The sequence below is a fragment of the Metopolophium dirhodum genome, chromosome 1 (genome assembly GCF_019925205.1).
Source record: "Metopolophium dirhodum isolate CAU chromosome 1, ASM1992520v1, whole genome shotgun sequence".
Lineage (NCBI taxonomy): Eukaryota > Metazoa > Arthropoda > Insecta > Hemiptera > Aphididae > Metopolophium > Metopolophium dirhodum.
The window spans coordinates 34,214,073-34,237,941 of NC_083560.1; the positions used below are offsets into that span (position 1 = coordinate 34,214,073).

At 26.5% G+C, this 23,869-nt stretch overlaps 2 protein-coding genes and 1 pseudogene across 2 annotated transcripts; 1 reads left to right on the forward strand and 2 right to left on the reverse strand.

Annotated features, from left to right (window-relative positions):
• Window positions 1-5,400: 5,400 nt before the first annotated feature.
• On the forward strand, window positions 5,401-5,838 carry LOC132936981 (protein max-like). The gene has a single exon (XM_061003808.1). It carries the CDS (start codon window positions 5,401-5,403, stop codon window positions 5,836-5,838), a length of 438 nt encoding a protein of 145 aa, XP_060859791.1.
• Window positions 5,839-10,466: 4,628 nt separating this feature from the next.
• LOC132936989 (retinal rod rhodopsin-sensitive cGMP 3',5'-cyclic phosphodiesterase subunit delta-like) lies at window positions 10,467-13,463 on the reverse strand (annotated as a pseudogene).
• Window positions 13,464-18,319: 4,856 nt separating this feature from the next.
• On the reverse strand, window positions 18,320-22,594 carry LOC132936999 (putative RNA-binding protein Luc7-like 1). Its single transcript, XM_061003825.1, has 7 exons — window positions 22,521-22,594; window positions 22,344-22,438; window positions 19,467-19,565; window positions 19,167-19,385; window positions 18,878-19,090; window positions 18,688-18,812; window positions 18,320-18,625 (listed from the first exon to the last, which is right to left on the reverse strand). The coding sequence occupies exons 1-7, from the start codon at window positions 22,579-22,581 to the stop codon at window positions 18,529-18,531; spliced, it is 909 nt and encodes a 302-aa protein (XP_060859808.1). The 5' UTR covers window positions 22,582-22,594; the 3' UTR covers window positions 18,320-18,528.
• Between the last annotated feature and the right edge of the window lie 1,275 nt (window positions 22,595-23,869).

A 23,869-nucleotide genomic window follows, 5' to 3' on the forward strand; every position in this document is an offset into this window, starting at 1 on the left:
TGTTAGTTTAAAAGATGCACCTCTGCATTCTAAAACCATTTTAGTTATAAAGTGACTTTTGAAATAAATACGATATAGAACCTTTTTATTCTAGACCCACGAAATACAACATCGAATTCACTTATTTCATCACGTTTTTTTTAAATTTAAAGATGACAAATATCCATGGTTAAAAATTTAAAACTTAAAAGAATAATTGACGAATAACACTCAGCAATCATTATATAATGTAACACAAACAGTGGACGGCTAAAATTCAGTACACAAAGATGCATGTGTCTTGTAATCAGCTGTAAATTCGTAATTGAAGTTATATACGTTCATTATTAAAAATCTGACATTAAAATGTTATCGGATAAAATATTTTAAGTAGGTATGTGATGTTTATTGATTACCACAATTCATCGGCGATCAGTAATTTTATGTAAGTACGACTACGGACTACCTACAACCTACATATGATGTTATTACTTAATATACTACAATTAGTATACGATAACGATCATGTATCTTCAATCTTCATACTTATTTCATGTTATTTTTTCCCTGGTTAGGTGCAAATTTCCTATCTTGCCTCCCCCCCCCCCCCCCCCATGTATGCATTTAAAGTTCATTTGTTGACAAAATTGATACAAATACCGAATATTTGCAAATTATTTGTCAGTTAGAAATTTATATAAGTTTTTCTTTTCATAGATAATATGAGAAATTTTATTAGAAATTTCTCAACACGTTTTTCTGCTTTTATAAACAAAAAGAAATTACCTTTTTTACGGTATTTTATATTCGGTGGTTTTTAATTATTATAAATTTGATTAGTTATACATGTACCTACCGTCTCCGATCAGTATCGTTTTTTCGCAGCAATGATTTATCATTGAATTCAAATCCAACTCATCCATTACAATGAAATACTCGACAACTACTCTATACCCACCCACTTGTATACCTTTTTTATATTATTATTATGGTATAAAATATTTTGAACAATTAGAATTTTTTTAGTTCAATTTATGTCCAATATTTGTTATACGCATAATATATTATAACTGTGTGTTTTTATAGCACAAGGCACAACCGTTATTCTTTTAACTTTTTATTCAATATTATGCATTATTTAGTATAATTATATAAATTCAGTATATTATGTCCCTTCATCAAATTAATTACTTTAGTATTAAATCAACATGTTATTCAGTATCTATGTAAATGTATAATAGTTATAAAACAGTTATTTTAATTATTAGTTTACTATTTTATAAAATATAAAATATAAATTGTTTTGTTTCCCGGCTAATGTCTTCATTGTTGAATTCTAAATAAATATTAAGAAAAAAAAATATTGTTTTTCCCCGGTACGTTTCAATAATTAACTATTTTTTTTTTTATTAATCAAATTATTATATTAGTACATGATACAGTTTTGAATTACGATTAAAATATTATCTATATTTTATTAGCTAATTTTCTGTCAGAAGGATTGAGTAATTAATAATTAAATTAAACAATAAAACAAAGTTGTCATCATTAAAATTAAAAGGAGAAAAAATAAGCATAACAATTCTGATAGTGTGTTTTGTTTGACAAAATACTAAAGAATTAAAATACTTCACATAAATATTATTATGGTACCTATAAAAATATCCTACCTAAATATTATGTTAAATGGGCCTACAAGTGACCTGTTTTTTTGCTCAAATAAAAACTCGTATAATGCTCGTATAATTATTCGATTATCCTCTTTTAAAGACACACGAACAGGCCCCTTAAATAAAAAAAAACCACTTGAAAATTAATTACGACGTTACCATAGATCATACGGGTGGTGTGAGAATGTGAGATGCATAGCCGTAGAATAAGAGTGGCTAAGGGAGCTATAGCCCCCCACATATTATAAACTCATTACGCTACTATATATTTTTATTTACTGTATACCTGGGTAGTCCAACCCACAGTTCTTTATTTTTATTTATTTATTAAACATCAAAACATTAAAATTGGTCTTTAAATTACATGTATGTAATATAATTAATTAATTACAATTATAAAAGTTGATATCTACTTCCAGTTATCATTGTTTGTGGTGGGAGTAAGAGACTCTAATAACTTCTATATTTAATGTTTAATTAACACATTTAAACATACATATTTTATATAACTTATTAATATAATTTATGCGTGTACAGTATAATTTATCACTATCTAGAAGGTTTGTTAAGTTATAAATAAGACTACTAGTGAAACAGGCGTGTAATCATCTCATGACTTCCATTTTAAATAATTGTTGCTTGTTATTAACTAGTTTAATATTATTCGGTACATCATTAAATAGTTTAATCGTCTAACATATACAATATTTTTATTAAGGTTGTGATTTACTTAAATAATTTCATTCATATTTCGAATGATTCTTTTATTTTGAGATTCATATTGATTTTAGATTCTGAGTGAAGCGATGAATAGATTGAATTTACAATGATGTGTGTTTTTGTTTTATCGTGTACACGATAAGACTACTTGGTAATCAAAATAATGCTTTGATTTTAAACTTCACTATCTTGTTTGATGGGAAAATTATTTTCGAAAAAATGATTTTGGTTTTTGATGGTGTAACTCTAAAACAAATGACCGTAAATATATGAACTTTTCATTGAATGTTTATATTTGCATTTTCTATACACCACAAAATTTTCAAAATATTTTGACATGTAATTTTGGCTGACATGTAATTTTGACATTTTCAGTTTCCAATTTATTTATGTTTTTTTTCTATAAATGTCAATCACATTTTATTCGTCGCGTAAAAAAGCTTGAAATTAGTATACGAAGCTCCTAATATAATGTTACAACGTAGTTAAAAAATATTAATAATACATAGTCACAATTTTTTTTATAAGCTTTTAAAGTTCGAATTTTGATAAAATATGTAAAAATCACGATAATGCGCAAATTATTTTGAGTTAGAAATTCAAACAAATTTTAGACTCTGAGCGGAGCGATGAATGTACCTATTGATTTTACAATAACGTGTTTTTATATTTTAATTTTTTTGTGTCTGTCGTCACCTTTTAGGACAGTGCTTACATTTTCTTCAACAGTATATTTTCTGATAGGAAAGTGAATCTAGTTGGTACTTTGGTGGTTAAAAAAAAATCTCCAGCTTATATAAGCACCGTGAAAAACAAAAGAAAAATTAAGGAAAAACGGGAATTTCGACAAATTTAATTTCATACATGCAATTTTGATTGAATAGGATTTCCTATACACCATAACATTTAACAAATATTTTAACTTATTTCAAGCTGTTTACGGACATTTTCAGTTTCCAATTTTTTAGTTTTTATTCTATAAATTCAAATAAAATTTTATTTGTCGGCTAAAAAAGTTTAAAAATGTAATAGAAGGCTTCTATAATAGGTATACTGTTTCAAATACAGATGAAAAATATTAAAAATCCTTAGTTGCAATTTTTTTTTTAAACATTTTAAATATAAACCAAATTTTTTTTTTAGTGGGTGGCGGGGGGGGGGGGGGGGTTGTTGGAAGTAAATATTTCAATCCTCCCCCACAAATATGACCAAATTACGCCACTGGTCCTCCACCGTGCGTCGTCCGTTCCGATGTCGTGGTGTGTGCGTGCGAGTAGTAACATTCAAAAATGCTCGTACCTTTCACATAATAAAATTGCTGAGTGGCATCCGTTACGGATGTCTGGTATTTTTATGTGCCCTTATTATCGTTCACGTAAATGGCTGTTACCCGTTAGCGTCAAAAGTGCGTATTATACCCGTCCCTAAATAAATTATTATTATAATATGCTCTGCTGCGTCGTCAACGCGCCCGGCATCATTACCAGAACGCCGTAAATAATATTCTTCGACGTATTCGTCAAAATTACGTATTATATTGATAAAAGGCGTAAAAATCACGAAAATGTACAAATCATTTAGTTAGAAATTCCTAAAAATTTTTCTTATAAATCTAAGATTTGAAAATGTAATTAAAGATTTCTCATAACTTTGTCTATTCTTTTATCAAAAAAAAAAATGTCTACAAGCAAATTAAATTAAATTTTTATGAGCGTTTGAAGTTCATATTTTTACAAAATTAAATATTCACTCGATTTCATCATGTACCGAATATCTTATTTTTGTGATTCAAAAACGAATAATTATAGATACTTGAAATCTATACCATTTGTTTATTTTATCAATTCCTATACTTGATTAAGTTTTCAAAATATTTTTACACATTTTTAGCTGTTTACGGACATTTTCAGTTTTCAATTTTTTTATTTTTTTTTCTATCAATGTGAATTAATTTTTATTTAATGGGAAAACAAACGTGGACATTTAGTACAAGGCTCCTGATATATTATTGCAATTTGAATTAAAAAATAATATTATTAATACATATGAACACAATTTTTTATAAGCATTTAAAGTTCAAATTTTGACAAAACTTATTAAATTAAAAATTTAAATATTTAATGAATGGTATTAAATTTGAATTCAATGGTATAATATCATTTCATACGAAAAATTATACTGAGTGGTGACGGGTTGTCAGTGTGGATATTTTATATTATATTTATATTATTCTTACTTATTATTGATACGGTATCCAGGAAGTTGAATTAATATTATAAAATTAGAACAAAATAACTAAAATTGTTATTATTGGTTATTTCATATGTAATTTCGTCAAAATTTGAACATTAAATAATTATAAAAAAAACTTTTATATTTTAGAGAATTTTTTGGTTACAGAATAATCTATTTACGTGGAACCTTGTTGTAAGTGTTCAACCATTAGCTATAAAAGTTACATTCCATAAATTGTTAACTATAAAATCATTTTTTAATTTTAAATTGCCTATAAAAAAATTGTGTATATGTATTTTTAAAATTTTTCAAGTCAATATATTTTGAAAACTTTATCGTGTATAGAAAATTCTAATATAAACAACCACTGGAAATTTGATCTATCTACGGTCATTTGTTTTAGAGTTATACATATGTATACATGTATTACACACATCATTGTAAAATGAAAACAAACTTCGCTTCGTTCAGAATCTAAAATTATTTTGTTGTTAAAAATGTATAGTTGTTAAACAACATGATAATATATTTTTGTTGTGACATTTTCTTGCGCAGTTAAATTATGAATATTAATTGTATAATATGTAGGTACCTATCGTTAGTTTTATATTATTTATTTTTGTATGATGAAATATTTTACTTTCCTTCCATAGAATAATCAAGGAGTATTATTGAGTATTGATCTTTTACAATAGACGCTTATTATAATAATTTATTACATTTTTTTTAATTCATTATGTTTTGTTTTATTTAGTATTTCATCAAAAGAGTACATTGAATACATAGACTCAAGACGATGAGTGATGATGGCTGTGCGTCAGACAATGTGGCGGGGGGGAGCTCAAAAAATTCACGCGAACACCATAATATATTGGAACGCAAAAGACGTGACCAGATCAAAGACAATTTTGAAATTCTGAAAGATACAATTCCACTTCTACGTGGTGATAAACCTGTTAGCCGTGCAGAGATATTAAGAAAAGCATCTGAATACATACAATTTATTAAAAAAAAAAATGATAACCACCAACAAGACATTGATAATCTCAATCGACAGAATACTATGTTGGAATATCAGATCAAACAGTTAGAGAGAATTAAAGCTACTGGTAATTATACTCTGCAGCATAGTAATTTAGATTTAGTCGTATCAGATTCAGACAGTACCGATGAATCAGCAGGAGAACTTCAAAAATCTAAAAGAGGACTAAAGAAAAAAAAGTTTCGTGATTAGATTTAAATTTCTACTAAATTAAGTGGCACATGTTAAATATCTAATTTGGTGGGTTCGTTTAATTCATTATGTACAATAAGGGTTACTATTTATTAGGTAGTATTTAATAAGTAAAAATTTTTAAATTAACATTTTAAGGAAAATCATAATTTTGTTTATTAAGGTATATATTATTATTTTGTATGAAACAGTCTTAAAAATATTTATGGATTATAGAGAACAAAATAATTATTTATAAATTGATTTAATTCCTACAGTTAATATTGTAGTTTTTCTTTAGTGAATTTCAAAAAAAAAAAAAAAACGTCCAAATAAAATGTATGTATATACATTTATAAATTAGACAAATACTAAAATGCAATGTACCTACTGAATTTCTTAATTTTATAATAATATATACTTATGTTAAATCCACGAGTGTTTGATAAAAACAATTATAACTCTGAAATTGAATTTGCATAAACATAAAATAATAAACGGCTTCAATTATTGGGCCTACCTATTCATAGCTTGAAATTTCATTATTTTTTATTAAATTTAATTTAGGTTTTCAGGTTAGATATTAACATAATATTTCATATACAATTGTTATTTTATATACATCTGCTATAAATGTATTGTTTACAATGCATAAAATTGGTATAATTTTTGTTTTTCGATGAATTAAAATGTCCTGATGTGTTGATATAGGTAGTTTCATAATACTTTTTTTTTATATTTTTAAAGTTGTTACTCGAAAATATTTGTTTGCATACTTAAAGTTATAAAATACTTGAAATGTAGACAAAACATTTTTTTGTCCATTGTTATTTTTAATTATATCTAAGCTTTTGTATTATGTAATAATATGTATCATTAAAATATGATAGGTGTTTTGAGCTATTAATATTACTATTTTTGTTCTAAAATTGTATCACATTTTCAATTACATAAATCCCTATCAACTTTTGTACAAACCGTAAACCATTGATTTAATTTTTAATTTGTATGTTTTGATTAGCATAATAGCATGAAATATATTTGAACATTTATTGTTATAAAATATAAAATAAACATTGTAATATTATATTATATAAATTGGCATAGTTATTTCATAAAATCATAGGTAGTATAAATTCATAAACCTTAATAATTAAAACAAATGTAGGTAATCACGTGTTAAAATCATTTAATATGGAAGATACGTTTTGTACTCTTTTTTTGTTTCCTATTTTAAATGTTTGACTAAATCTGATAATCCAGTTATTATTAATATTAATTTTTGTAGATTATAGCAGTTATACCAATACACAGTATTGTATCTTAACATAGATTAAACTTATAGCCTATAAGTTTGTTCACTTTTATAAAGTATTAGAGTGATAAGCAGGGCTTGCAAACGTTATAATAACGTTTTGATTATAACGTTATATTTGACAAATAACGATTGAAATTTGTAAACGTAATTATAACGGAAAACGATAATCAAAAATAATTAAATACCGCAAAACAAAACATAACGATTAACAATATATATAATATATCATTAAACAAAAAATATCGCAAAACGTAATTTATAGAATATCATTACGAAAAATAACGCAAAACAAAATTATTTGAAAATTTAAAATCCATTTATTTAAAGGTATTTAAGGTATATTGGTTTCGTAGAAATATATTTTATTTCATGATATTTATTTTTGTCTTAGAAAAAAATCTAAGAATTGATTATATTATATTCCGTATCTGGGACATTACCTACCCGCATTTTTTGGAGTTATTGATAACTTTTAAACTGAATTGTCAATAGCTAATACCTAGTATAATAATAATAATAATAATAATTATTATTATTATTATTAATAATGATTAATAATGCCCCGATAATTGCGCTGTAGAAGTGTAGAGTATAGACTTATTTTGTATTCACTATTCACTCTGTACTTTGTCTACTCTGTAGTCTGTACTACTGCGATCCTCTTAGTATACTGTTATTAAAACATCCGTTTTATTTATATTACCTAGCTAAATATTAAAACAAAAACGCTATCATGGGTAGTATCATATATATACTTAAATACATTACTATTTACTTACATATTGGTGTTAGTATTTATTCCATTATTTGTGTATATAGTAATAGGAATACTATAATATTATAGTCTATACTCAATATTTCTATAAGTTATTAGGCAATTGTAGCAAGGTATAAATACATTTCAGGTAATGTATTTCATGTACATTTCAGGTATATGTCAATCTAATCAGTGCAAATGTGTAAAACATAAATTACTGTCTAATTTTAAATGATATTTACATAATATGAAATGTTGTAAAAATGACTATATAATTCTAACACTTATAAAACTATAAATAAATAATAATGATTGATGATCAATTAGGTATAAATGTATAATACATTTAAAACAATAATTATTAATGGTTTTATTTTTGCTATTATAGGTAATATAATGTGTAGTGATTTTATATAATTCCTAGGTAATTTATTAAATTAAAATATTAAATAATAATTGGTATAGTATAGGTACCAACGTAATTATATAAAATACCTAGGTGTTTGGTATATAGAATACCATTTATACCAATATTGAATATTAATAAAATAATAAATTATAATTTTCTGGTAACGATGTTGAAAAAAATTAAGTAGTAAATTATTTACTGGATTGTTGGAAAATGTTGGGTAAAATAACGTTTTTATTCTTTTATTTAAATTCAAAACTTGGATAACGTTTTAATTCTGAATAACAATAAACGCAAAAATTGTGTAACGTTTTAATTCTGAAAAACGATAAACGCAAAAATTGTGTAACGTTTTAATTCTGAATAACGATAAACGAAAAAATTGTGTAACGTTTTAATTGTAAATAACGTAAAACGGAATTTTTTTTTCAAATGCAAGCCCTGGTGATAAGGTATTCAAATATTTTTTTTTTAAGTATTGTATATTTTAACTCTCAGTCAAGTGTCACTTATGCGTGAAAAGCATGAAAAGTATGAAAAATTAATACAATGAGTTCCTCATAAGTTATTATTTTAGTTACTAGTATTTAAAAAAATGTAATATACAATATAATATGTATGCAATATTCATACTTGTAAGCATTAAATGTTCAAATGTTTACATAATTTGTCTTTACCACAGAACAGCGCAAATTTAAATATCTAAGACTTGAACACGTAACAAAAGGTAATTTGTAAGTACATTATTAATACTGACACAAAAAAACTTTTACGAAAATGTGCAAATTATTTTGAGTTAGTGGGTAAAACCAATGAACAATAGTAAAACAGATGGGTACATGAAAGTATGAAACACTAATCTGATCGCGGAGTTTTAGGGTTCCATGCATTCTATTCGTTGAAAAGTAATAGGTATACTAATAATAATGTTAACTAATAAAATATATATATAAATATATTTATTCTTTTAATAGAAAGAAAAATATTACGTTTTAATTTTTATATTGTTATAATTTCCAATGTTAGTACCTAATAAACTTGAATTTGAAAATCATATCTAATGATAAATTATCCAAAAAATAGATTTAAAAGGGGAGCGAGTAAACGAAAACGTAAAGCAAAGCAAAAGAGAAAAACTAAATTGTTACCGTCTGTTGCAAAGTTTTTTACCAAAAAGCTGAAAATTTAAAATTAAAATTGTTATTACCTATATAATATATAAACAGCACAATGTTTAGAAAGTTGGATTACAGATATCGCAGGGTATCTCAATGATCGTAGCTCCACCACGATTGACGATGGTGGCCGAGACGAAAACTATTACAATATTCAAAGTGGATTAATTAACAATATTAATCCATTACAATAATAGCAATTTATGCAGTGCTCGAATTTTTTATGCCACCGCGGTGTTTTTATTAAACCGAAAAATTATAAAATTAAAATATCAATAAACGGTAGTGATAAGTGATAATAGACGTCATTTATACGTAATTAACGCATTTATCTCCGAAACTTTCTTGGAAATCGACTGCAATTGATGCATTACTGCCTAAATTGTCTGTCACTCGCGATATCCGAAAAAGTCTCGTTCTTTTGTTTTAAGCACTGAAGGACGGGCCGTCCTCGAGGAGCCGTCGAGAGCTAGCGTGTAGCCTAGAACGGTGGACTCGAGTACTCGACCACCAATGCTCTGAGTGAGGTATGTAATTAAAACGAAATATTGTAATATTATTAACTATATAAGTACTAGTAACAAAATCACTATCAGTTTGTAACGAACACTTTTGTTTGCTGTAGCCCCCGTTCTATATGAATGCTTCGCTGACATGGTCCAACATTAAACACGACAAGCCTGCTGATGAAATGCTGTCAGATTGGATCCAGTGCATTTGCGTCGTTGCCTTTGAATTTGAGTTTGGCCAGGCGGGACGTTTTATTGTGGCTTCCTGTGCACATTTGATGGCTGGCTATCTTATAATACCTATCCGCGTTTCTATATTTTTACAAAGTAAATCTGTATTCTTTTTCTTTCATAGTTGATCTGCCCTATTGATATCAAATCATCCAAGGAAGACAAATCAAACCTCTGTTACCGGGCGTTTCCCGACACCAATTCCGAATGCATGTGTTATGATAATATTATCATAATTTAGTACAACTTACTATAGTACATTTGCAGGCATCATTTGTGATTCTAGTGCTGATTCAATAAGCAACTGCCAAGTGTTAGTGGAGTTAGGAATAACAAAACCAAATCCAAAATACCATTCTTTGAGACAACGACCCTGTAATGCACGATAGATATATGTTAAATAGACTAAAATAATAATGTGTAATTAAACAAAAGATAATAATATAGTGTTGGGTTTTAAAATAATACTGTCTAATTTGTTACAAAAACATACCTAGTTTATGTTTTGTTTACCACTGCCTTACTAAGAAAATTAGCCAACATAATATCAGTAGATAAATTATGTTTTATAGAAATCCAAAATAGAGAATTATTTATTACAAATCGTTCTACCTAGATAATTTATAGTTAAATAGTTTTTTCATAGGTTCTACAGATGAAAAATTTATCTCCTTGGATACAGCTCTATACTTCAATATCTTTTTTGGTACTTAGGCTTTGTGTTCTTTGTCGGGTAATGATCTAATAAAAACATATTTTAGAAAATTCACCATAACTATATTGTGTGGATAGTACAAGATTATTTCATAATGTCCTTACAGATCCTCGGTGCCTTGCCATAATACACTCCCATATCAGCGTTTCTTAAATTCATCAAATTGCTATGAGACAAAAAAAATGTAATTTACATAAGTACAATGATATAATGAAAGTTCGACTTACACTTGGAATGCATTTAAAATGTCCTCAGGTTTTGGTCCCGTTATGATAGTATTATATTTTATTCACAAGAAAGCCGATATGATATAGTTTCCCTATTATTGGCGTTACTTATAAACAACGATCCAATCTATCGTTCAGACCGAGTGACAGGACATATTTTCACAAAACTCAATACTTTGTGGTTGTTGTTTCATTAGTAATGCTAGTCGCTAGACTCTTTTTCAATGCAAAAACTATGTGCTATATGTTCTCGTTTCCAAATCTAGTGTCACTAAACACTTTAGTAGGTGTACTATGTGGAATTACCACACATTACACTTGTACTAAAAAATAAAATAAATATAAATTTAAAATACAAACACTTAAAACTTATAATTATAGGTAATATTTACTTTGTTGTGGTCGAAGATTATGTAGGTTCTAATGGCAACAATGATGATGAAGAAATTGTGTTTTCATAATTTTCATTCGTATTTTATTACTTGTATATATTGTTAGTAATTAAATTTCTATCAGTTATAGTATTATAGTTATAAGATAATTTTTACGAGTTTTATAAATATTGTAACTTTAAACACTTATAAAAAAATTTAACTTATAATAATATGGGTTTTAAATATTTTAACATATCTATAAGATAAACTTTAGTGGGATCTTGTATTTAATTTTCAAGTATTTTGACTCGGCAAACAATTGTATAGTCAACATTCATAAAAAAACAAAAAAAACTCGAATATATAAAATGCCTATAAATAGCTGAAAAATAATAGAATATTTTTAAAATTAAATTATGCAAAACAAAATACAAATTTTGACATTTGGTAAAAGTTTCAAGTTTTTAAAACTAGTACCTACTTTTTTTAATTATAACAAAATTCAAAATTTCTTTGATAATAAATTGCTATTTTACGCATACGATTTTGATTACGGAAAATAAAACTTGAGCCACTCGTAAAATTTTTAAATGGAATTACCTTAGAATTTTTAATAATTATTGTAACCAGAATTTATGGTCAAACATGTACTACATTTTCCAGTTATAAAAATATCAAATTTTTCAAATGCAAATTAAACTATGTGAAAAAAATGCCAATTTAAATAGGTGATGATAATTCAAGTTTCCACGACTTATACTTTTTGAATAAATTATAACAAAAATCTAACATTGTTTGACGTAAATCGTAAATTTATGCAATTTCGTATAAATTTAAATTTCAGACACTCATAAAATTAGAGGTTTTTATCACGTTTGAAGTGTTTTTATTTAAATTATTTGTAAAAAGTTAAATTATTAATCTATTGCGATTGAGTATCATAAAAAGGTGGGTAAGTGGATGTCGCTCTGCTGTACAGTAGTTTACAAGTGAGTTACTGTAATGGACGGTGTTAAATTTGAATTCAATGATATAATATCATTGTATAAGAAAAATAATGTCAGTCAGCCTATGATATTACTAAGTAAATTTTATTTTATTATTGTGAGTAAAGTATTTTATAGATATACAACCTATTTACGTGGAACCTTGTTTAAAAATGTCAATCCTTGGCTATACAATTTGAACATTATATCAATTTTTAAATACAAAATAATTATTAAATTTGATAAATGTTGTCAAAATTCGAACTTTAAATGCTTATAAAAAAAATTGTCCCTATGTATTTTTAATATTTTTCAACTGCTATTGTAACAATATATCAGGAGCCTTGCATTAAATTTTCACGCTTTTTTACCCGACAAATAAAATTGTATTGAGATTTATAGAAAAAAAACTAAAAAATTGAAAACTGACAATGTCCGTAAACAGCTCAATAAGAATCAACATATTTTCAAAATTTGAAAACTGAATTTAATTGATGTGATTACGTCGAATCATCCAAAAGGAATGGTTATTTTTCAGAGTTTACTTTATGATAATTCGATTATTACAATAGTTATAGTAATAATTACCTATACTTGATTATTTATTTTTAATTTTTGTACACATTTCTGGAAATACAGCTATTAGTAGTCTGATATTATTACTTCCACTATCCTAATCTGTAATCACTAATAAGAAGTATGGTGTGTATACTTATAATTTATTCATTTGGTGTAGTCATAAGCCACAATAGTCATACTAATATTATAATAATAATTGTTTTAATTAATTTAAATATCGATTCAAGATTTTTTTTTATATTTACAGCAATTATACCATTATAATTTAAGTAAGTAAGTAATTAATTAAGTAATAATAATAATAATAATAATGCAGCTACATACATGAGAAATAGAAGAGCGCAAAGAACAGACAATTAAAGCCATTCCGATGTCGTAGTTGACACGCAGAGCAAATGACCGACAACGCCAACAAGTACATTGAGCTTTTACATTTAAGTGCATTCGAGTATGTGCCCAATATTGAACATTCCACTCTTTCGAAAGTAGTGATTGGTGCTATGGACAAGGAATGTCCGCATTGTTATGTGCCTAAATTCAAAAATGCGCCAGCCGGAATGTGTTGTGCGTCAGAAAAAGTGCAACTGAACGGTTTACTTATCGGTACGGATCCAGTTTTAACCTGTTCCTGAAGTCAATTCGAACATTCAATTCATGTTTCCAAATATGTCATTTGGAGCAACAGAAATAGTTAAAAAATAATGCTGCAAATGGTTAACAATTTAATTCAACATTAAAAATCAAAGGCCAAGTTGATCACAAAGTAGGCTCATTGCTACCAATGCCGAACGAATCACATACATATTTAGAAATTTACTTTATGTGTGGTGAGGATGGATGCACAATAACCTTAATTCACAATTTGCAGACGCATCGTCGTTGATCTGGACGCTTTATTCAATGATCACTTATTCAATGACAATCAATAAGTCTCAAGGCCAAACAATGTTTATTTGTGGCTAAGATTTGGGCACAGCTGGTTTTTCCACGGACGATTATACGTGGCATGTTCTTTTGTGGGTAAACCATCCAGTTTGTTAGTGTTAGATAAAGATGGGAATCACTAAAAATATCATACATTCCATTGCACAAAGAGACTGATACTGTTTTTTTTAATTTTCAAAATGTGTGATAGAGATGTAATTTGAAATGTATTAGTTAAGATAATAAAAGTACAGTTAATTCAAAAAAAAAAATGAATATTTTGTGTTTTGTTATTGTTGACAGTGCTCCATTCCTCTTTCAGTCATATATCAGTATAACACATCAACACACAATTACAATAATTTAGTTATTTTGTATTTGACTACCAAAATATTCATTAGAAATTATTTACATGGCAAAACAATATTTACCGGGTCAGCTAGGCTATAATATAAAATTAAAGTAAAGATTAAAACAGTTCAGTTGCTATGGTACGGTTTTGAACATACGGTTTATGAAAATTAATAAAATAATATCTTGAATTAACCATCATTTTAAGAATATAAGTAAAAAAAGTTACTATTCAACCTACATAATTATATTTAAAACTGGGTATTTCTATTACAATTTATTTATTTTCAAAATATTCATTTTTTAGAAGATGTATATATATTAGATATTACACCCCATGTAACATTTTTCATTGTACTTTTTAGAATCCCAGGATAACATATACAAACACAAGGGCGTCCCTAAGGGGTAGAGGGGAAAAGGGGCGACTGCCCCCTCCATAAGTTGTGAGATGTTCTGTTGCAAATAGATAAATACATTTTATAAATTTAGTTAATTGTTTGTACACTAAATATACAGACCGTTGACACAAACATCAAACATATAGATTACATAATCTTATAGATGTTAAGTTTTTATTTAGCAATGCGGTATTCAAGACTAAAATGTTATCGCCCTTCCCATGGAATCGGCCTGAAGACGTCCCTGTACAAACAATGTATAAGGCAATTCGTTTGTAGAAACACACATTGTTTATAAACATATGGATTACTCTAAATATTTTTATTTAAGTCTTATATACAACGGTAAGCCCTTATTATTTATTATGGATTATATTATTTGTTTTGTACTTTATGTATTATATTTACCTTTTTATTTAAAAATTATACATTGATAACTAAAATTAATCATTTCGGTTTCTCCAAATAAGATCCAATTTTACCCACTCAAATCTTACGAATTTTCAAACTAGTTCAAATGCAAATCGACGCTATACCGCAAAATTCTCTTATTTTATAGTATAGTTTATTAATTTAATCATACCAATCAAATAAAATACTATGAACGATGTAATCATGTAATTATCTTAAGTATATTTTCGTCAGTGCATCAATCATTGAAAGTATCAAGTTACTTACCTTATCTACTTGTTCGTTAGTTGTTGATAGAATCGCTATTTCTTTAAACCACAACTGGTAGGATTTTACGAAAGTCTCCTGACAACAGAATTGTACACCCATAGGTGAATTTTTGCTGTGCATTGTCCTATCCAGTGCTTCCACAGACGTCTTGTTTGACATGGTGGCTTCGTCCCAGACTATTAATAAGTAGTCACGCATCGATTTTCCTGTACTGCTCTGTTTAGAAACACTACAGACACTGTTATTATCATCGGTGGCGATTTTCAGCGAGAGCTTGAATGTAGAGTGTGTGGTTCAGTCTCCTTTTAAAAGTGAAGCGGCAATGCAGGATGATGCGACACCTAATGCAATTTTTCCAGTAGATCTCACTTTTATTAAAAATAAATTGATTAAAAATGTTTTTCCTGTACCTCCTGGGGCATCAAGGAAAAATATTTTCCCTTCATTGTTATTAATTGATGATAGTAATATAGTGAATACTTTTTTCTGATTTATGTTCAACCGTGGCTAATCAAAAGCAATATTTTGTAAATGTCTCGATTGGTCGTTTGATGTTTCTCTTGTGTATTTGGCACTATTCGTTAAATTTGAATTAGTAGTATTAGCAAAATCCTTGATCGATTGACCCGAAAGTAATTGCACTACTTTGTTCAATTCAAATAATGCTTCGTAAAATATGTTTTTTGACACTTTTTGCAATTTTTTTTGAGCCAATAATTAGTTCTCAGTTCCTACCAATTCCTGACCACGTTTTCATAATTCCTGCTCTAACAGTTCTCCCGGAAAATATAATTTTGTGATTATGTAATAATGGTATTATGCGCATGAACACAATTGTTCTATAGATCACAGCTTTTTATGCTATTGTCAAATATTATTATATGTAGATACATCGGACATGAATACATCTTATGGCTCGGTACCAACCGATTTACCATGACAGAAAGTTATTAGTATAAATATGAGTAGTTGTGATCTAAAATTACAAAATATACCAATAATTTCAGCCTGCCGACATCATCAGACTACTATTAACCAATATTGGTTTTATTTATATAATGTATAAGGTAGGTAGGTTAGGTTATACTATACTCTGTCCCACGAGAGAAAATGCTGGTTCTGCGCATCCTCCTACGTCACGCTGCTATCGAAACTGCTTCCCCTATGACAGGGTATCGGTGCGCGGCACGATCTCTCGTGGGACAGAGTATAGGTGTTTTTTTACCACGTACCTATAAAAAATAAAAATAATTTTGATTGCGATGTTGAACATGTTATAGTATCAGCCTAATAATATAATTTATAATATCGTTCTGATTTAATAGTTTAATAAATAAATCTTTTTCTTTTCTCAACGTTAATCCTTCATACCGGAATCATGTTCAAAACACAAGAACGCGTTATGCATTGGAGACGCAATCAAAGTAAAAGTAACAAAATGCACCCGATCAGGGTAACCTAAGTGCCAGGGTAAAATTGTTATATAAATATTATAATATTATTAAAAAGTTGTTCAAACCCTTAAATTTATGAGAATTTTAATATTATTTTCCATCACTGTTAATAATACATTTCTATCTAAATACTTGTTTTGAAAATTATGTAAAATACACGTATTCAAGAAATTAAAAAGTAATTGAATACTTATGCTTAAGTACTTTATAAGATTGTATAGGAAGTAGCTGATCTGAGTCCCAAAAATTAAATTTTGTATTTCGATTTATAGTTTTTGAAATACGACTAGAAACTAGTAACTTCTTCAATATTGGTCTTATGACTAATGTTATTGTTTCATTAATTTGAACTATTGTACTTTCATTGATATTAATATGATTATAATAACTTTTAATACTGTTAATGGCGTTTTTTTAGGTGGTGTGTTTCGTAATATGTTTTTAGATGATTGAAAAATTCATTACAAGTTTGATTAAGTAAATAAGTTTTGTTTTGTTTTAAATCAGTAGAACAAAAGTCAGCTGAAATTTTCATAGCAAATAAATCCAATCTGGTCCTTTAGTTTGTTTGAATAAATCCATGAATCCAATATCTTTATTCAATATTAGAAATGCAATATCAGAAATGTGTTTAGCATATAATTCCACAAGACGTCTAAAACCAACAATATACTTAGTTTTCTCTTGTTCCACCATATTATGGACTTTGATTTATTTATTTATCGCGTAACTCAGAAAACTCTAAGAGTGTTATAGGTAGCCGATATTGGTTGCTATTTTAATCAAAAGGTTAGTAGTGAATTAAAACATAAGTACTTTCTAATGTTTGAATACCTGATGAAAAGTTTACATTTCCTATATCAGGAAATAGAAATTTAAAATTAAAATTATATTGGAATAAACGATTTCCTTAGTTATGTTACACTAATATTCAATAATCATTTCATTCAATTTCTATTTCGTCACAAAAATCAGTTTTTTCATCCGTCATCAAGGTCATATCTACATTTTCAACTGAGATTAGAACATTTGGACTTGGTGAACTGTTCAACTTTTTAAAAAACAAAATAAAAGTATATTACAGTTTTAAAGTTTTTAATAACATTTAATTATTTTAGCAGCCTTTTTACCAGATTTTATTATTTTAACATCACTTAAAAATTTAATATTGTATTTTCGTGAAAGGAAAATGTATTTTTTATTGTAATTTTTTTATACCTCATCGTACATAATTGTATTTATTTATATTCTATTACATTCATAAGTTTCTAAGTGTAGGTAATAGATCAAATAATAAATCAGTTAATGATAAATCAAATAATAAATATTTTTTTATTGTTTTCAAATTGCAAGCTAATACTAGTTATAAATTATATAATTAATAATTGTGATTACATTGTTTCCGAAACAGATTAAATTGTAGATAAAAAAATGTAATTTCTAAAGACATAATAATTTTTTTTATGAAGAGGCATTAATGTTTTTAAATTTCTTCTACTTTAAATATAAATTAATATAACTGGTTTTATTTTCATCTTATTATTAAAATAGTAAATATGTCAAAATGAATGTTATAAAAAAAAATATTTATGCATCATAGAAATGAAACAATATCATTATTTAGTAGCGACGTCTATCTCTATCTCTTCTGTCATGTTTGTGGGTTCGACTGCGACTACGACTACGTGAACGATGTCTACTGTGGCGGCTACGTGACCTGTTGATACGTAAACACAATACATACATTATACATAATTTCATAATATAAACAAAAATTACCTAGACCGTTGGTGACGTTCATTTTGATCTCCACTTCTAGACCGGTGACTTCTTTTATCATATCGTTTATAACGCTCTTGTTCATGAAATTTACGCCGAGCTTTATGTCTTTCTTCATAATTTTTCTATATTAAAGAATTAAATAATTTTTTTTTGTTTGAATTTTTGAATTATTAATAACTAGTCTTACTTCAAGTTCTAATAGTTTTTCTCTTATTTTAATAAATCCTAAATGTAATTTTCCTCCAAAATGGTCAGCTAATCTTTGATCATTATCATGAATACCTAAATAAGCTGAACATACATCACACACCCTTAACTTTTGCTTATAATAACTGCTTTTAGGCATAGAATTTTTATAAGTATCTTCTGCTTCTGATTTTTTTCCATGCAGATCTTCAATCTTTTATCAAAGAAATATATTTACGTAAACATGTATAAATATTTTATAAAAAAAAAATATGTAAAATTCAACATACTTCTCCCATCAACTTGAGACTATCATCCACTAAACCTTGGGCACCCAATTCTTCAGCTTTGGCCAATGTTTTACCTATCTTCTCAGCTAACTCATGAACAGCATTGGCTTTTTCAGCTACTTCAGCAGTAAGTTCTTCCTGAGTTTCTAATAGTTGTTTTCGAGCTGCTTCAGTCCTCCGGTCACAATCGTTAATAAATGCTTGTAAATGTTCAGTAGCCTAGAGAAAAATAATTGATGATTAGTTATTCCTAATTAATTTAAATTTATTTAAAAAGGATAAATTATTTTATCAACTTACATCCACATCATAATAGTGATCATACTTCTGTTGAGCTTTTTCAAAATCTGCTCTTAATGCAATATCGTGTATTTTTGGACACTCGCCAATGTCCATGCGCTGAAATAATATAAAAGTTTAATAATATAATACATCAAACTAACTAAAACAGAAATTAAGGATTTACATGAAATAATATCAGGTTGACCTGGAAACATGAAAATATACACAATATAGGGAAAAAAGCATTATATCAATTAATGACTTACGTATCGAGTACTTAACAACCTCAAAACAAACACTTGCTCATTCTTAGAAGATACATGGCCTGAATGAATTATGTTAAATAAATGTAAATAATATAACATTAAGCAACAAAATATAATTAATGTATTGTAACAGAAAGCTTTGTCGTTGTCTCAAAATTGTTTGACTTACAGACAGACGACCATTTACAATTTGCTCACCAACATTGAAGCATTGATGGAGAGCATCTTCCCCATATTTGTATCATTTTCTTGAAACGAATCAAAACACAATTTGTTTTTGACTATTCCTAGAGAGAGAGGGTGACAATAATCAGGATTAAAAGTAAAACATTCGCATTCAAATAGACGTAATTAACTGAATTGATGTACATACTGTCTTCAATGAAACTTCATTTTCAGAATAGTTTTGGTAGATAATACCAATTTGTAACTTAGAGATAATTATTAACTACTCACAAAAGATTTGTTGATATCATGGTAGGCTTTGGAGATAAAAAAAAGTTCTTTTTAAGAATAGTAAACAATAAAGAAGTCAAAGAAAATTTACCCTACAACTAATTGTAAAAAAAATTACACTAAGGTTATGAATGGATTCCATAAGTTTAATTTTTTATTTTTTACAAATGAAAAATTACTGTTGAAATAAATCTATATTATATAATATTATAGAATGTCTAATTGAAATTTAAATATTTTACTGGTAAATATTTTATATTTATGAAGAAAAAATAGTTTGGTATTTTTATTTATTATTTATTTGGTACTAAGAAGCATATTTGTTGAACTATAAAATATACAATTAAAAGTATTTAAGTATGTAGGTACTTCTGTAATATATATAATAAAATATAATAAAATCTCCTGTTACCAAAATGTTTAATCTGATAAAGGATAATGAATAATAGTATTAATAATTACCTATCAAATTAAATCTGAGAAGCAAATAATGAAAATTGTTATAATTGTACCAAAACCAATTTATTAACAACAAGCCGATTAACATAAGCATTATATTTATTTTAATAATGTTTTATATTTAATTTAAGACATAAAATTATTATTTATTACTTCATTAGGAACTTAATAATTTTTTTTTTTAATTAATCCTGACAAGTATAAATTAAAACATAATGTATTAATCAATATGTTTAGTTAAAAAAGGATTGTTTGGATTGCATAATTAGTAATTTTATACTATAAATGTATTTTGTCATTCAACATTATTACTATATGCAAAAATATATAAATATGATATTTGTAACAAACTAAATATATAGATTGACACATTATGAATATTACTAAAAATTTAAACAAAGTTAATAAGGTTAAACTATAGAGGATGATTTAGATAAGATTTACTTAGTTCAAACTCATGCTTAGATATTTCAGCATAAATAAGTTTCAATGGTAATTAAAATAAAATATTATGTTTTATCCTAGAATCAAAGTATTTGAAGAAAAAAATATGTTACATAGAACATATGATGGCAAGAATTTATTTTTTTTTAGTCCTTAAAATGTTTAATAAATAAACTAAAAAAAAAAAAAAAATAAAAATGTTCAGTATTCAGACTAATTAATACTACTAGTTCCAATATTAGTAAAAATATTTATATAGACATACATATTTATGTATGTCCCTAAAAAAAATATGCATATTCAATAAAATTATCAGAGCTTATTATACAATTTTTTAAAAATTAAATAGTATTTAATTGTATTATTTATTATTATTAAGTTAATACTAGAAAAAGTAATAACTAGAATGATTAATTTAATAAAAATATATTGAAATTGGTTATAGTTTTGTGGATATAAGCAAATTTACCATCCCTAATTATTAACAACAATACATCATAATAATAATAATAATAAAATAACTGGATAGACATGCAATAATTAGTTTGTATTTTACTAACGTGTATTTATTATACTTTATTGTGTTTATTTATTTATAAGTTTTAACTAGAGTACTGTAGGTACATAAGATGATTTTAGGATATTTTATCTATGGATATAATGTTATTCATGAAACATTTAAATTTAAATACAATAACTTATTTAAAAAAATATTAATATGAAGTCATTGACGAAAAGTAATTATAATTTAAAGTTACAATACTACACATAGTATACACTATATAAAAAAGAAAAAAATGTCCTTTTACCAGAAATAACAATATAGTAATCATGTAATTGTAATAAAATATTGTTTGTGGATCAACAAATACTGTACTACAAAGGCTTAACTATCGTAAGTTACTATTAATAACAATTTTACTTGAGAGAAAACAAATATTGCTATGAAAACAAATTATTGTTTTCTGTGCAATTTTTAAACATATATGTAGGTACCTAAGATTATGTTTTTTAATTTAAACTGTTTTAGACTAATCTTTGAATAGGTATCCTTACAAATATCATATTAATATTATAATTTATTTTTGACCAAAATGGACATTTGTTACACTTCTTCTGTAATACAAAATGCATTTCATAATATAGCCTCTGATAAATCCTGATAGGTAATATTTATATTTTTATTTAAAATTGGAGGAAATTATATTAATAGCTCAAAATATCAATTGTATTATTCAAATTGGTAGAATGATAGCCGGTCTATACTTACGGTAGTTGCCAATATGGCATGAGGACAGCAATACAATAAGAAACTTTTACAGACTTTTGGATCATTGAACTGCACTTGGTATCTACTTGCTTCCCCTGTAATCATTAATATTAAGAATAGAAAGATTCAAATAATATAATAACAATGAATTTGAATGATTTAACGTTTAGAAGTTACCGTTTCTGCCAGTGCCCATGAGCTGGTCCAACATGGCTCTCATTTGGTCGCGCGCGGACATAGTTGACGGGACGCCGTACCAGAGCTCTAGATTAGTATTTCAAATAGACAAAAAATAATTAACAGATATGTACCAGATACAGACTTAGAAGTTGAATTAAATTAGTGGTGTTAATTAAGTGAGGATTTTGAATTTGTAGTTTGTACTGGCGAGTATAACAAGGTAAAAACAAGTAACAACGATACTATTGGGAATTTAACGTGTTTACAGGGGCTGGGAGAGATTTCCCGATTTTGATAACAGCGAGATATCATCAAAATCAAATTTCGGGAGATCGGTTATGCCAACCTTAGAAACATAAATTTCCCGCATAAAAATATTTTTAGTTTTACCTAACCAGCGTTTCCAACATAAAAATACAAAAACTTAATTTAAAATAACTAAAAACCTAACTACCACTTATCAATTATAACTACAGGTTATCAATATCCGAATTTTAATTAAACAAATATTGGAGCTACCTATTACCCACCAAAGTTACAAACATTTAAACCTTGAATGCTCAAAAACTTAAAATAGTTTGTTCATGACACATCTAGTGAATCTTTGTAACACAGAATTCATAATAATTTTGATTATTCTTGATTAACTTTTGATAAAATAATACACGATTGAATGATTTACATTTCCAATAACAATATGATGTGACCTATGATGAATAATATGGGGTGTATTGCTATTAATTTTATGTTCCACAACAGTTATTTGTTTTAAATGCAGTTTCAAAAACTTATATACGTACATACATACATTTCCTAAATTTTGTTTTAAGCTTATTCAATATTATCAAAGTAAGGCGTTAGCCACCCCAAATGCTATTTGCGTCTATGCATACATATTAGTATCAATTGTAAATTCATCATAATATATAAACAGTATAAGACTTAAAAATTGCATTTACTTGTCTAAATTCTATATATATTTTATGTATAAGGTACATAGTTACATAAGATACAAACATAAGTAATGTATAAATTATAAAACTAAGATTTTATATAATATGTATTAAAAAAAATTATATAGCTGAAATTTAAAATATAAATATAATATATATATTTTTCGTCTAAGTTTATTAATAAATAGAAACAAAAAAAAAAATACATTCAAATATACATTAAATAGACAAATATAACTTAAGAAGTATGAAATGAAGAATACACTGTTGAGTACTGTAGAGATGTGACAAGCTGTCTTTAATTAACTGATTCGTTTTTTCAAATAAATGAACTGGTTCAGACAGTACAGTGAATCATATTTTGATCATAAGAATCATAATTTATTTGTTCGA